This window comes from Eptatretus burgeri, chromosome 11 (assembly GCF_056783735.1).
Source record: "Eptatretus burgeri isolate ZD-2024b chromosome 11, Ebu_testis_v1, whole genome shotgun sequence".
Classification (NCBI taxonomy): Eukaryota; Metazoa; Chordata; class Myxini; order Myxiniformes; family Myxinidae; genus Eptatretus; species Eptatretus burgeri.
In genome coordinates, this window is record NC_140971.1 from 27,917,330 (window position 1) to 27,933,197 (window position 15,868).

At 41.5% G+C, this 15,868-nt stretch overlaps 1 protein-coding gene across 6 annotated transcripts in view; it reads left to right on the forward strand.

The window, feature by feature from the left end:
* The window catches only part of LOC147016741 (uncharacterized), a 134,082-nt gene that overhangs the window by 51,505 nt on the left and 66,709 nt on the right, over positions 1-15,868 (forward strand). For all 6 annotated transcript variants that reach the window (XM_085845666.1, XM_085845670.1, XM_085845667.1 and 3 more), the window contains 5 exons: positions 3,662-3,895; positions 4,080-4,246; positions 10,629-10,776; positions 12,012-12,097; positions 12,931-13,003. In XM_085845666.1, the coding sequence (XP_085701792.1) occupies positions 3,662-3,895; positions 4,080-4,246; positions 10,629-10,776; positions 12,012-12,097; positions 12,931-13,003 (708 nt within the window). The remainder of the gene's footprint in view (positions 1-3,661; positions 3,896-4,079; positions 4,247-10,628; positions 10,777-12,011; positions 12,098-12,930; positions 13,004-15,868) is intronic.

The following is a 15,868-nucleotide window of genomic DNA, read 5'->3' on the forward strand; positions in this document are numbered from 1 at the left end:
CTCTCTCTCTCTCTCTTTCTCTCTCTTTCTCTCTCTTTCTCTCTCTTTCTCTCTCTTTCTCTCTCTTTCTCTCTCTCTTTCCAATGCATGGCCACATCTTTAAGTTACAAACGACAAACTCAGGGTAAAAATACAATTTTGTGTGGGAGGTAAAGGCCCGGTCACACCTTTGACGTTTTAGCCAGCGATGGCAACGTATTAAAATGTATCTAAAACGCTGGCTTACGTTGAACTTTTGATGTTTTTTTTTTAAGATTCGGACGTATTCATAGCGACTTGGTCTTATGTATAACGCATTGGTAACGGACACAGAACGTTTCGTTGTGTTATAGATAACTTATACCAACGAATGCTGAACCTGTTGTCGGCCTACACAACCGATGCCCAATGATAGTCTAACTTAGGCATAGCGCGTTGCACGCATCGCCGACGATGTCGTGACGTAGCCTATTAAAAGGCTGACGCACAACGATTCGAATCATAACTGCCGTAGAAATGGAAGTGACAACATCGCGGTCACACCTTGGCGATCTTGCCAGCGTATGCCGACCTAAGAAAAATGTGTCTAAAACGTTGGGGCACGTCAAATACGGTACGAGTAAGCTTGGTATACGTGAGTAGAACGCTAAAGTACGCTATCATACGTCGTAGTAAGTAGAGTACGTCAAGAAATTTTAAACATGTTCAAAATTTTACGACGTACTCGGCGTATGACACACGTTCCGCATGGGATGGGGATAAGTTTTACACACGATATGCGGACGCTTACACACGTCCACAAAGGCTACTTATAAGCTACTCATAAGTCGAAACACGTCGCGGTAATGTCTTTTTTACGCGAAACTTATTTCTAACTTATGTTTGACGTGCTTTGAACCAATTCTTTACGTAGTCCCAACACACATCGACGTATGTAGACGTATTCCAATGACGTCTTCCGGTCGACAAAAAAAAATAAATGAACGTGTTTCTAGGTTACAACTGCCATATCAAGACGTGTTCCCAGCGGTTTTGGGAATTGGTATATAAAAATGCTGCTCATAAAAGGGGAACCCAACAGTGTTTTCGAGTCCTTTTTGAGTCGATGTCCATGTCAGCAGTAACAGTATCAGTATCAGTATTAGTTTTAGTAGTAGTTTGTTCATGTTGGCAGTAGTAGGTGAGTGTGAGGGGGAGGGTGTGGGTTATGATGGATCGTCCTTGCGTCTGCGTGTCTACGGGTAGGAGACATCTTTTCACCATTGTTTGAAGTTCTTCGCGGCTAATTTTTTATGGGGCTTTTTCAACAATGAGCTATAGCTTGTTTTTACGATTTAGGTCTATTCATAACGGGTTGGACAAATGCACAATGAACTAATAATGTGCATAGAGCGCTTTGATTACTTATAGATACGATATACCAACGAATAATTATCGTGAAGCCGGCGTTCACAAACTATGCCCAACGATAGCCTAACTTATCCATATCGTGCGGCAGTTTATCTTTGCCGGTGACGTGGGGTTTGCTATTCATAGGCTGACACTCAACGATTTAAATGGCTGCATCTCCACTATTGAAAGTAGACGCTTGCGCTCAACAATTGGATTTTTTTTACACTCAACGACTTTTAAACGGTACCACTCAGCTATTTTCATTGTTTACAATGAACGATTTAAATTGCTGTCACTCGCCTTTGTTTTTTGACGCTGGGGTTTTGAAATTTGAAACGTTTCTTCTGAACGTGTTAAAACGCTCAAACTCGACTATTTTAAATAGACGCTGCCGATGGACAATTGGAATCATAGCCGAGCTAGACATCGAAGTGTGAACATCTTCGTCATGCCGAAGAAAAGTTTGAAGAATGCTGCAAATAAGTGTCCTGGCCGTGGCCGTGGACGCTGACGCAAGGACGATCCATTATACCGACGTCTTTCAGCCTATGAGTAACTTAAAAGTAACGTCTGTCGACGTGTGGCAACGATCGCGTAACGTGCCAACAACACGTTAATCATAAGTTAGAAATAAGTTTCGGGTATGCTAAACATTACCTCGGCGTGTCTCAACTTATGATTAACTTACAAGTAGCATGTGTTGACGTCTGTCAACGATCGCAGACCGTGCATACAACTTGTGGCCAGCGTAGCGGAACGTGTGAGTCATACCAAAATTTGAGGTTGTCAAAATTTGAGGTTGTCAAAATTTGAGGACAACCAAAAAGTACAACGTTTAAAGCCAACGTACAACGACGTATGGCAGTGTTTTTCAGCGTGCTCTCAATGTTATCAAAACTTACCCATAACGTATTCAACGTGTGCCAGCGTTTTAGAAAAAAAAAATTCAAAAATCGGCATACGTTGGCTAAAACGTCAAGGTGTGACCGGGCCTTAACGTAGGCTATGTGGCTGTGGCCTCACGTGGGGGTGTTGGGGGGCGTACATTCTCAATGTAACTTTGTACCGTGTAGCGCCACCTGGTGGTGGTGGCAGAGGTTATTACAATTTCCTTTTTTACCTGGACAATGCTGAGGTTAAAGCATTCTTCACACAGGTAAATTTGTCCTTCCCTTCTCCACCCCCCTTCCCTCTACCAAAAAGAACAGAAGGGCCTGTCAAAGGCTGTCATCATGTGTGAGACATTTCTAGCGGGAAGGGACATCAGGACAAATGGGGGGAGGAAGGGGGAGGTGGAAAGAGGGGAGCAGGATGTGAGGATTGGGATGAGAAGGGGGTTGAGGTGTTGGGGTTAATGCACTCTATGCATGGGTAAATTTGTCTTACTTTCCTTCTCCTCACCCAAAATTTTTGGCAAAGAGGATGACTAATTGGTCCGTCAACGAAGCGACATGTAGGCTCTGCTCGTAACTTTATAATTTTTTTGTCTAGAGACAAAAATTTTAATGTTGCAGATTCATTAACTTGTCACATTTCATACTTTTTGCATGACTGCTTGCGCTAGTAGCTTTATGCTGTGTGACACAACATAACGTAAAGAAAACCAGGAGGAAAAATGAAGCGTTGCACCTGTTGCAGCTGGAGGAGTGAGCATAACAGAGAAACTAGGTGGAGCCAAGCCTTTGAGAAAACTGTTGAATACAGATGGACCACTGGCCATCCTACGAATATTGAGTTGTAGCAGGCCATGTTCCATGACCTTCTGTTGAGCAATACCAAGTTATTTCCAAGGCCTTGATCTTCGCAACATTGAGGAGGACCGGGTGGAAAACTTGTGAACCAACCCACAGCAAAGAGGCCAATCCATATAGTCTGGATTACAATATTTTTTATGTTGTGATCATCATGGAAATAGCAATAAAGAATTTGGAATATTGGAGGATGCCCATTGGCACTTGCCCTTGGAGAGACCAATGCAGAGAGGAGGCAGCCCAGGACAGGTCAAGGAATGGGCCTCTGTCCTTGACTGGTTACACAGTCGGGCCTGTCGGGTGATGTTTGTTATCTTGTGAATTTATTATATTAGCATGTACAATACAATTATTAGGTACTTAATGACTTGTTCTGGTCAGGTGGTTGAATATGTGGTGCACGGCTGAAGCTAACACTTGTTCAGAATCTCTTGCAAAGTGGACATGGATGTTTTAAGGACCAAACAGATCCAATTTGGAAGTTCTTGGGGCAGGTATTAATTGTCTTATTTTGTGCCCAAACCTTGCTTTGTGCGCAGGCGATGCACCTTGTGTACCGGCTGCTGGAAAAAGAGCCATTACCAACATCCCTTCCACATCGTCTTGTTCCTCCAAGCAAGAGGGCAAAGACACCAGGGCTCGTAGGGGCTGTATCTGTCCTGCCCTCTTCCCCTCCAGCTCATCGTAGTAGCCTTCGTTCAACTCCCTCTCACGGTAGCCTCACCAGTCTTGGTTCAGGAAGCAGCCTTTCACCCAAGGGTGCACCAAGACCGGTACAGATATTGAAAATTGAGCATAATTTGATGTATGGTTGATGCCAGTTGTTGATTGTTGTGCACTTGATAATTTTCTTTTTAATATTACGATGAATAATTTTTCATAACATTTATATACCATTGTTATTTGTATAAATTCATAATTGCAAAGGCAGTGTTAATGCCTTGGTGATGTTCTTAGTCTACTGCTGTGGCAGCACCCTGGGTGGTTCCTGCAAGCGAAAAGGCTGCATACGACGAGATATTTGCCAAGGCTGACACAGATCATGATGGCTTTGTGTCTGGCATGGAATCACGGAACATATTCTTGCTGTCTGGTCTTCCTCAACAAATCCTGGCACATGTCTGGTAGCATCACATGCACTTTGGCCTCTACATTAACCCTCCACACCTCATTATCACAGCAAACCAATCCAATTTTTACCTGTCACTTATGTTGAAGAATATTCACTCACAGTTTTTTTTCAACAATTAATTTTAACAGAGTTGAAAAACTCAAAATATACGTACGGAGGGAGTCCTCTCTTGACTAAGTGCTCAACGAGTGTCCATTTTATACACTCAAGCAAACAATGAAGCAAAGAGACGATTTGAGCAAGACAAGATTAGATCTGCTTGTGGAGCAAAATTCGAAGCACAATCAGCTTTCTCAACATTGATGAAATCCAAGCCAGCTCCAGAACATCGGCACTTATAGGAGCTATTTATTTATTTTTAAATATCAAGAAAACCAGAATATAAAGCTATTTAATCATGGAACTAAATAGTTCTTGTCAATTCGATTAATATGTCAATTTGATTAATACATCAATCATTAATTTATAGAACACAAAGAAAATGAATCTTCCCAACAGGGTCTTCTTAATTTTAGCATGTCACATGGGTTTTAATCAAAATTGTGATTTTGGCAAAATGTTTTCATGTTATCAAATTGGTTACAACTTAAAATGTTTCAGCTGAGAGGTCCAAAAAATGATTTAAGAGTAAAGAGAAGGTTGTGACATTAATTCCCTTGCATGATTTCACATTCCACATTGCTTCCCATCTACTTCAATAAGCATTTATACCGATTTAAATTTAATTAAAAACAGAATGCAAGAAAACCTTGAAAATGTGAATTAATTGATGTTCATTTAACAAGTTCTGCTTTTAAATAGCAAAGTCCCATGGAGGCAACCGGAGATAGCATCTTATCTCACAGAACCATGCATTTTGCAAGAGTACCCAGGCTTTGCAGTTTGTCATGACATAATCTTTCGTAACCTTTTCACAGGCTTGGTCAAATACCGCATTTTGACTTTTAATTTTTAATGCTTTTGATTTGAAAACTACTTCCACACTTCCTTGGGCCAAATTACAATCTTGCAATGAATTGAACCATTCCATACACAGATTCTTCAGTTGCCACCAGAAATTGGAGTGTCTTCCACCAACCACATATTACTGTACCGTGGGCAATCCCCGAAAGCAACTTCTCATTTTGTTAATGTTAAAGCTTATCACATTGTGATTACAATGTAACATTAAATATTGGATGGAATTGTTGAAAAGATTGTAAGTGCAAAATAATCCTTAAAAAAGTATTCACCAGTTATGAAGTCTTTCTATATGATTATTATCCCCATGCTTTAAAAACAAATAAATGGAGAGATATTGTAATCGACTGTCTGTCTCTCTGTCTGTCCATCCATCACGCTATCTTCTCCTAAATGGTTATGCAAAAATTCACCAAACTTGGTTATGATCACCACATGGCAAGAAGGTGTGAGAGCAATATTATTTTGGATCCGACCCCTGAGGCTGGTCAAAACGTCAAACACCAAAAAATGCAATTACGGACACATTTTAAAGCATTTTTAAACTAAACTTTTTATATGCTGTCAACATTGGGGGACACATGAAATATGTAAAAAATAAAAATAAAAAAAATTGGATTTGACCCCCAGTTCATGTCGCAGGTTTTTTCTCATTTTCCATTTATTAATTGGCAGGCAAACTTGAGGGACAAGTGTCAAAACAGAGTTTGTAAAACTCAAAATCTGATAGTGTCATTCCTGGTGGAACTCTTTGCCATCTTACAACTTTGCTTGAGGTGGGAAGCATGGGGATTTGCAATGGCATGCCATCAACTTCACTCTTGTTCTGGGTTGGCAGACAGACACAGTAGTTGTTGGACAGACCAACTCCTACCAGTCACAGAAATATACCAAGTTGCATTGTCATGCTGATAGACGCAAGGGCTTTCATCTTGGTATTACATCAAAGCTGGTGGTGAAGTATTGTCCAAATGATTACACTAAGACCCCTTTGGCCTCCAAAGTCAGTTGCCGACTGGGCATCCTCTGTCGTGCAAAGTCCTTCCTTGGAACACCTGAGCTCCTTTCCACCTAAAAGGCCTTCATCCGCAGCTTGATTGAGAACTGCTCTCCTCTTTGGACTGGCATACCTGCCTCACACCTTGCTTAGCTTGATTCCATGGAAACCAAGGCCTTCAAGATTATTGGAATCTTCCGCAATGAAGCCGAGTTCATGGGCCTCTCACTTTCCCATCTCATACAGGTCGGTGGTCTCTGTCTTCTTCCACTTCCTTTCTGGTCTAGCACTCTCTGCTCTTTCCATGCCCCCCCACCCCCCTCCAGGTATCTGCAAGACACATGTTCTACCATCAACCCCCTTCTAGTGAAACTCCCAAAATCCAGAATCGCTGCTCACCTCCACTCAGCTGTTCCTCTTTTTTTCTCACCCTGTGGCACCATATTCCACATTCTCTTCAATGTCATTCTTCCCTCCAAGTCTTCAAGATGGCTATTCAGCTGTACACCACCATCTCAGATCATCCCCCATCCAAACCCATGATTCATGTGACCTTTCATCTTAGTCATTGACCTTCAACTCTGCCCATCACAAGTAAATGCTTGAAAAACTCACAAAAGCCAAAACACGTACAGATGTCATTTACTAAATTTACAATTACACCCCCATGCATTAATTGGGTTCATGCTGATCCATGTAGGAAGTCTGGATGTAATCAGCCCAGAACTGTATAAGGAGTACTGCAACAAACAAATGCACAAACACCGGTTCATGAAAAATAGTAAGGAAATAGATATACATAGATGTCAAGGGAATCGGTTGAAAATTGACGATTTATGTGACCTTGACCTTTTGACCTATTGGCCTCAAAAACAATAGGCTTCCAGGTTGTCACTACCTCTACTAGTAAACAGACAGACAGGCAGACAAATAGAATAACAGACCGACCGACCAATATACTTGCAAATCTTCGATTTCGCAAGAAAAAAAAGACTCCTTTAAATAGTACACATTGATTTGTAGCGTGGGAAAAATATGCACACACAGTTTGGGAGGACTCATTTAAATTTTTGGTCTTCTGTCGTATTACTTAAACTAGTGTATATTTTACTTCGTTACCTTCACCACCGAAGGTGAAAGAGGTTATGTTTTCACCCCTTTCTGTCTGTTTGTTTGTCTGTGTTTATTTGTTTGTGTGCAGGATATCTTAAATAGTTATGGACGGATTTGGATGAAACTTTGTGGACAGGTTGGGTGTGTGACAAGGACAAACTGGTTCGATTTTGGTGAAGATCCAGATCCGTATCCGACTACTAGAATTTTTAAAGTGTTTCTTCACCATCGAGAGATAGGGCCAAAAACTATATATAGCACGGTATCTCAAAAAGTTGTGGACGGATTCGGACAAAACTTGGTGGACACCTTGGGTGTGTGACAAGGACGAATTGATTCGATTTTCATGAAGATCTGAATTCGAATCTGGATACGAGAATTGTTTAATTTTTAAAGTGATTCTTCACCATTGAGAGATAGGGCCAAAAACAATATATAGCATGATATTTACCTCCGCCAACAAAGGTGAAGGAGGTTATGTTTTCACCCTTTTCTGTCTGTCTGTCTGTTTACAGGATATCTCAAAAAGTTGTGAACAGATTTGCATAAAACTTGGTAGACAGATTGGGTGTGTGACCATGACAAATTGATTTGATTTCGGTGCAGATCCGAATCCGGATCCAACTACTCAATTTTTATGTGATTCTTCATCATTGAGAGATAGGGCTAAACCGATATATAACACGGTATCTCAAAAAGTTGTGGACGGATTCAGACGATACTTGGTGGACACATTGTGTGCGTGACAAAGATGAATTGATTCAATTTTCATGAAGATCTGAATCCGAATCTGGATACGAGAATTGTTTAATTTATAAAGTGATTCTTCACCATTGAGAGAGAGGGCCAAAAAGGATAAAGTACTGTACTGGACGACCCGTGAACCCGTTGGGTTCCCGTTGTGACAGCGGTTGATAAAAAAATCATTTCAACAACAACAAAAAAAACGTTAGCTCCAGTGAACTATACTGCTGAGGTTGTTTGCATTGATCAAATAATCTCGAAGAGTACTTCACTGAATCGGGCATCGATTTTTTTTAATTTTTTTATTTTTTTAATATTTTTTCCCGTTGCCCTATTTGAACGAAGCTTGATATTGTGCGTCAATGTGAAGAAAAAAAAACGGAGAAAAGAAAGTCAAAGAAATTATTGTGCGTAATCTTCTAAACACAATTTTATTTAGTAATGAACACGGAAGTGTTAGATCAAAATGGCGATGTTTATTTTATGCTTAAAAATAAATCCTTCTTTGTCGACACTAAATGTTTGAGATTTAAAAATAAATCATTTCAAGAAAAAAAAAAAAGATAGCTCCAGCGAACTATACCGCTGAGTTTGTTTGCATTGATCAAATTCTCCTGAAGAATACTTGACTGAATCGAGAATTGATTTTTTAATAATTTTTTAGTTGCCCGATTTGAACGAAACTTGATATTGCACACCACAGGAGAATGGTGAGTATGGCGGCCCTAAAATTTTTGCGCTATCTTATTCCGTTTTGGCTGTATTTCGGGAACATACATGCATACATACAAGATGAGAGTTTTAGTAATACTGTTGTAGATTTTCGCCAGTCCGGCGTGCGGGTGACCGCCTTTATCTCAATTGTGGCCGCGCGCGCCCACCGAACGAGCAATCGAGTCGCAGCTTTCGGATCAACGCCGAAGCCCAGCTACGGGTGTTTTTAACCACACCATAAACCAGCCAACTCTTCTGTCCACGCGCTACAGGGTCGATCGCCGATTTGTCGATGTACCTAATTATTCGCGCAGACAGAAATGCCGGGAGTTTTTACCTCAACGGAGCCTGCATGAAAACGAGCCACTTAAGCAGCTCGTTCCGTTTGCGATTGCCGAGCGGTTTTATATCGCCAAGTCCCGTCGGACCAGATGTACGTTTTATCGGCTTATAATTAATCAGCCAGCTAATTATTCTGAACGCAATTATGGCAGTCAATGGAGGAAGAGACGCAACGAGCAGGTGACATTCAAAAATGGGGACATTTATTTCCACACAGGCATGCAAGCAATGCAATGAATGGGGGGGGGGGGGGATGGGGAAAAAGACACGAGCAAAAACCTACAGCCGATGTCTATTTATTATGTACATGCACTTAATCGGTTTGTTACTTGTGGACAAGGCGCCACAGACTTCCATGCAAACCCCAAGAAAGAAAGGAAGAACCGGGTTCGTAAGCCTTTATAATTGCTCGGAGCCGGGATGACCGAAGGGGCTCCGAGAGACCGAGCTGGCAACTTACCATCCTCTTGGTGACTCGCTGGGCGACCCCCGATGTCTCTGCCCAGACTCCAACCTCCAAACTCTCCAGCTCTCTTCCCGACTCCACCACACCGGCGCAGCGCAAACTTGAACGCTCTCTCCCAGCGCTCTTCTCCAAGCTCTCTTCCCGACTCAACCACACCAGCGCAGCATGAACTTGAATGGTCTCTCCCAGCGCTCTTCTCCAACTCGTTCGTTCCTTGTCGACGACTCGGCGTCTCTTCAACTGCTCAACTGGACTCCAGGCTCCAAACTCAACTGGCTTCTTGGCGTTTCAGCACGACTTTTTATCGGGTTCGGGGGCGGGGGGTGCTTGCTCTTTCACCTTCGACCCTTCACCCCCGGCTGGCTCCGCCCCTTTCGCCTTTCTGATCCGATCTTGCCGTCAAACACGGCCGTGTTAGGAATCACCGTCTTCACGCGGACTTGCTTGGAATCACCGGCTTCACGCGGACGTGTTTGATATCACCGGCTTCACGCGGACGTGCTTGGAATCACCGGCTTCACGCGGATGTGTTTGATATCACCGGCTTCACGCGGTTGTGGAGAAGATGGTGAGGAGATGTTGGCGGTTTGTGGAGAAAATGGTGAGGAGATGATGGCGGTTGTGGAGAAGATGGTGAGGAGATGATTGTTTAAAATAAAAGAGAGAAAAGAATAACACTACCTCAAAGGTTCACAGCCCGGCACCCAAATAAATCCCGTGATACATCGGTGGGGAAATCTAACCTGGAACACACACTTATCGACATAACTGATATTCGGGGAACCTGAATGGTGATCTGTGAATTTCCACAACTGTAACAATATATAGAAGATAACATGATATTTCAAAAATGTATTGGGCCCGATATGTTCTCATGGAACAGTCAGTTGGTGGCAGAGGTATGTGCTCCACTGAGTGCCCTACTAGCTATAGTCTTTATTGTCAATTTATAAATATTCATTTGTAGGTTATTGATTTATTAGTGTTGTTGCTTGCTTCTAAATCTCACACTCTTTGTATTCCTTATTTGTGCTCTAGGTCTCTGGCTGATACAAGACAACAAGGCATGCTGAACTCTGAACAGTTTGCTCTTGCAATGTACCTTATACAGCAAAAGGTCACTTTGGGTATTGACCCACCTGTGAGCCTAACTCCAGAAATGATTCCTCCATCAGAAAGGACACAGGTAACACCTTGGAAAATGAGGTTTAAGTCTATGGGTTGACAAAGATTCTTTTTCATCATTGTACATGGTTCATACACCTTTTTTTTTGGAAACAAAATAGTGTCGCTTTAATTTAAAAGTAACAAGGGATTTGCCTCCTTTCCTCACTCCTCTCCATGTATTTATAACCAATCGTGTTTTCTCAGTTACGATTAACTACTCCAAAGGCAACACTTAGGATTTGTAAACAGTGTCAATGTAAAATACCCAAGTTGATGTGCATGTGTTTTCGGAGCCACGTATGAATTATGCATGCACAAACGAGGAAATACGTCATCAGACTCAGTGGTGTCATGGTTAGAGCATCTGGAAGGTTGGCGGTTCAAACCTTGGCCAAGTCATACCAAACCTTGAAAAGAGTATGTGCTGCTTCCTTGCTTGACATTCAGCATTTAAAAAGATAAGACAAACAACCATAGGTTGGAATCCATGGGGCGGAGGAAATTCCTCAAAGGAAATGCCTCGCTGAGTGCAGTAAGAAAGGCGCTGCCATTGTTGTGGTGGCACTAGTACCCAGAGTGCCCCAGAAAGTTATGGTACTTCCCCCAAGCACAGTGGCCGTGTTTGTCTCATCTAACATTCATGTCTCGTGTATTCATCTGTATGTCCATGTGTGTGTGGCAGTTCCACTACGAGCCTAACATCTTGTTACAAAAGGGGGTCGAAGTTAAGCATCTGAAGGGAAAGATGATAGCAGAAATAAAGTGCAATAGAATTGTGGAGGAGGGGAGAGAAACGGAAAAGGTGGTTCAGATGAAATGGTAGTAATGTTGACTATTAATTCATGGTGGTGGTGGTCGTATGGCAGCTTAGCTGCCGGGGTAGCTATCATTTCTTGAGGCACGACTGTGTCGCTGATGCAGTGCCCCTCGACCTGTACACACTGGAACTGGTACTCATATCGCCGACCTTAGAAGGATGACAGGCTGAGTCAACCCCCTGGTGTATTAATTCAGCAGCTGACGGGGCTTGAACTCGGGACCCTAGGATCCCAAGCCACCACCCTAACCACTGAGCCAACACCAGGCTGATTAATTCATGATAAATATATCTCAAGATTCTAAAGCAAGAGCTGAATTCAGAAGTAAATTTTTCATTATCACATGGTTGATACATCAGACCTATGTGGTGTATGTCGGTGTTGGAACATAAAACTAAACAGTCATTTGTCAACCTAAATTTTCTCGTTACACCAGGAGGCTCCGGTTCCCAGCGCTTCAACTGATGCGGCAACAAACAAGGAACTGGAGCTGCTTGCAGCAGAGATATCAGAGCTCAGCAGGTTTGAAAATGGATGCGATGCACTTTGTACATACCTGTTATTCATTGTCTGTTCTGCAGGCTCTGTCTCTATTTCTAATCCTTCCCAAATTCGAGAACTGCTACCATACTTTTGTTTGCTGCCCTTCCTTTTCCTCATACTACAATGTTGGTCTGATTATCCAGTCTTCCTTTATTCCTGTATTGCCAAGTTTATACTAAACATTAATGTCCAAATAGGCCTCTTGGGATTCGAGCATCTATAATTTAGCTCCTCTGTTGTGCAAGCTTCCTGTCCAGTGGGATCGGGATGACTTCTCGGCCAAGGTGGCTGAAGGAAATGTCATCATGATTATGTTTCCAAACGCTGTCGCACCTTATTAAAGGGAGTGTTTTGCGGTCCCAAAGCTGTAAAATGGTGGATGTGTCTTCATATTACCTTAAGTGTATTTATTAAATGCATCATTAAAAACAATGTCATCTCGTTTTTGTGTTTGCATGTTCTTCCTAAAACACTTGATGCACAATGGTTAATACTTCCTCTTCAATTCACTGAATACTCACGAGAGAATGATAGCTTTGTAAGATTACACCAATAGTCAATACATGAAGAAAGGTAATTTACACATGACATAATTCTCAGAAACAAGCTCACATGGATGTGTTATGTGTAAACGCTTAACTTCTGTCTTGGTTGACCCAATTAGCCATTCCTGCTAGGTCGGCTTGGACGTTCTCCCTTTGGCCCTGAGAAAGTCTTCCCTTCCTTGTCCTTGGACTCATTGCAGTGAGGTTGTAGTGAGATGCATGTGGTGACTTGTTCTTGAGTTGTCTCTGACTGTGTTTGCTTGGCAGAGAGAAATCTATCTTGGAACAGGAGATCCGAGAAAGAGAGGCTGCTGTGCGTTCTCAGACGCATGAGGTGCAGGTTAGTTTCCATGCATGATTGAGTGATTATTCAGATTGAACTTATTTTGGTAATTAAACATACTAGGAACATTGTACTGCTGCTAATGTAATACGTAATGTCTTTGAATTCATATTTCTATCTTGTGACAACAACCATTTGCCAACAATGTTATTTTTTTTCTCATTCCACACATCTTCTGCTTTATTTGATCCACTTTGTTCCTGCCAAAGTGACATTATATAAACATTGACATGCTATGTAACTGAATCTGACTTTGTATCTCAGTCCCTGAGTAATTTGGAATGCCTTAGAAAACCATAACTTTAGTATATATTTAATTATGCCTTCCTTTGATTAGTATGAAGAGATTTGAAAAATTTACCTTCAGGATTCTATATCCAACAAGGAGCTGATACTCCAGGTCCCCTGCTTTTTGGGTGCTATGAGGAATAGATCGATGCAATATGAAAGCTAAATCTTGAATGATTTATGAAATATCACGTACACAAACCGAGTTACCGAGATGGTTGCCATGTCAACATAATTCAGCCAATCACCGCCGTGATCTATTCCGGTTGAGATAATGTCATGAGGAATAAATCTCTGCAATATCAAAGCTAAGTGTTCAACGGTTTTTGAAATATCATGTACACAAAGTACATGGACGGACAATCGGTTGGTCGATCAGAGCTAATTTTAATGCACCCCGTCCCGTCTCCGACCTTGTCGGAATGGTGGAGGACAACAAGCAGCACTTCTCCGCAACTGCTTGAGTGGCGGATCATTTACAGAAGTATATATTTCCAGTCGAAAAATATAATCATTCCTGTTTAATTTCTGCTGATGTCTTAATTTTTTTAAATTTATGCAAGGTCATGGCTCATGGAAGAACAAGGTAATTAGTACAGTAGATTAGGTCAACATTTCACCAGAATCGTTCAAAATGTGAAAAGAAAGTGTGAAAACTGGTACACATGACTACTTTTATATGCTCTTTCATATAAGAGCAAGACACACATGATCAGACTACAATTACGGCCGCCATCTTGAATTTCAAAATGGCCACCACCGAAAACTGTTTTTACGATATCTTGGTCACCAAGAGGCCTACGCACTTGAATAAAAGTCTAATCCAATGTCTTCACACACAAGGAATCCAATAAACACACTTATAATGCTACATTTTCAGTCTTTCTCCTTTAAAATCGAAATGAGACCCTTTCATAAACAACTAAATACTTAAAAGTATTTGCTCGATGTTTGATATCCAAATGCTATGAGCATGTAGAAATGGCTTTATCTAATTTAATTTTCAATATAATGTTTTGAAAGGTGTTATAATTGTAAGAGTCTGTCTGTCATTCGCTCTGAAACTATGGTCTGTGGTCGTTCCAGCAGCTGTCAGTCAATCCATGCGTTCCAGAGAACGTCCCTGTACGTGGGTCAATCACTATCACTCTTTGCATGCATGAATATGATCTGTATTGCAATTGATGCACTAAAAATCAGTTGCTGTCTGAAAATAATGAGATGTATGCATGTACAGATGCGTTTCAGCAGAAATATATGTTGTAAATTCTAATGGTGGTAGACTAACATTTTTTCCCCTTTTTTCAGGACATTTGATACGGTGATACCATTGCACTGACATGCTATAACGATGTCCAAAAAGTGAAAGATAATCGATGCTGGTGAAGGTGCATCTTATAAGAGAAAACAGCCTTGATTGACTGGAAATTGTGTGCAATTTGCCAACACGACACCAAATAAAAGCTTGTTAATCCCAGCATAGCTAAATATAGAGGAAGTGATAAAGAATGTGGCTACAAACTATTTGCTGAGAATATTTTGGGGTTTCATCAAATTGATGCCTTACCAGAGGATATTGACATTGTGAAGTGGAATAGTGGAGATGGCATTGAAGCCACGCTCAGAACAAACCAGGCAGTATGGCACAAAAGCTGCAGAAACAGGTTTGACAAACAAAAGCTCCAACGTGCTCAGAAAAAGAAGTCAAAAGAAAACCTGGAATATGAGACAAGCCCTGTTAAGATCAGGCGACACAGCGTGGGTTCAATGGCAAGGACATCTAATTGTTTCTTTTGTGAAGAAGATGACACAAATGAGTATCTCCATGATGCAAGGACTGACTTGATATTCGAGTTCGGCAATATGTACATGTGCTTCAAGATAGGAAACTGTTGGGAAAGCTCTCCGAAGGTGACATGCATGCCTTAGATGCTAGGTATCATCTATCATGTCTGACTTCCGTCACCAACCGTGTGCGAAAACATTATGCTCAGCATGTAAGAGACACCCAAAGCACTAAAGTCGATAGTCTAATACTTGGTGAGATAGTTTCATACATAGAAGAATTCCACCAAGATGGAACGTTGCCAGTCTTCAAATTGTCAGATATGGGGCGACTTTACGAGTCCAGATTAAGATAAGAAGATCCATACTTTTCTGGAAAGGTCAATACAACACGATTGAGGGAGAGACTGTTGTGCTTAATCCCAGATATGAGCTCAAACTCAAGGAAGAGATGTGGTCCTCATGTTTAATTGTGACATTGGAGAAGCAATTAAAATAGCATGCTCCAACAATGATGATGATGATGCAATCCACTAAGTTCCTGTCACAATGTGTCGTTAAGTTATCCACACAAGAAGAGGAGCTATATAGCACACAAGATACCAATGTCATCTCTTCCCAAGAGTGCAACATAGAATCTTCTCGAGCTCCATGCAACCATGAAGAAGCCGATACGAGGTTATTCTTGCATGCTCTCCATGGTGCACAAAATGGCCATCACATAATCCTGATCAGGTCAGTCGACACTGATGTTGTTGTCCTTGCAATTGCCATATTTCATGCTTCATC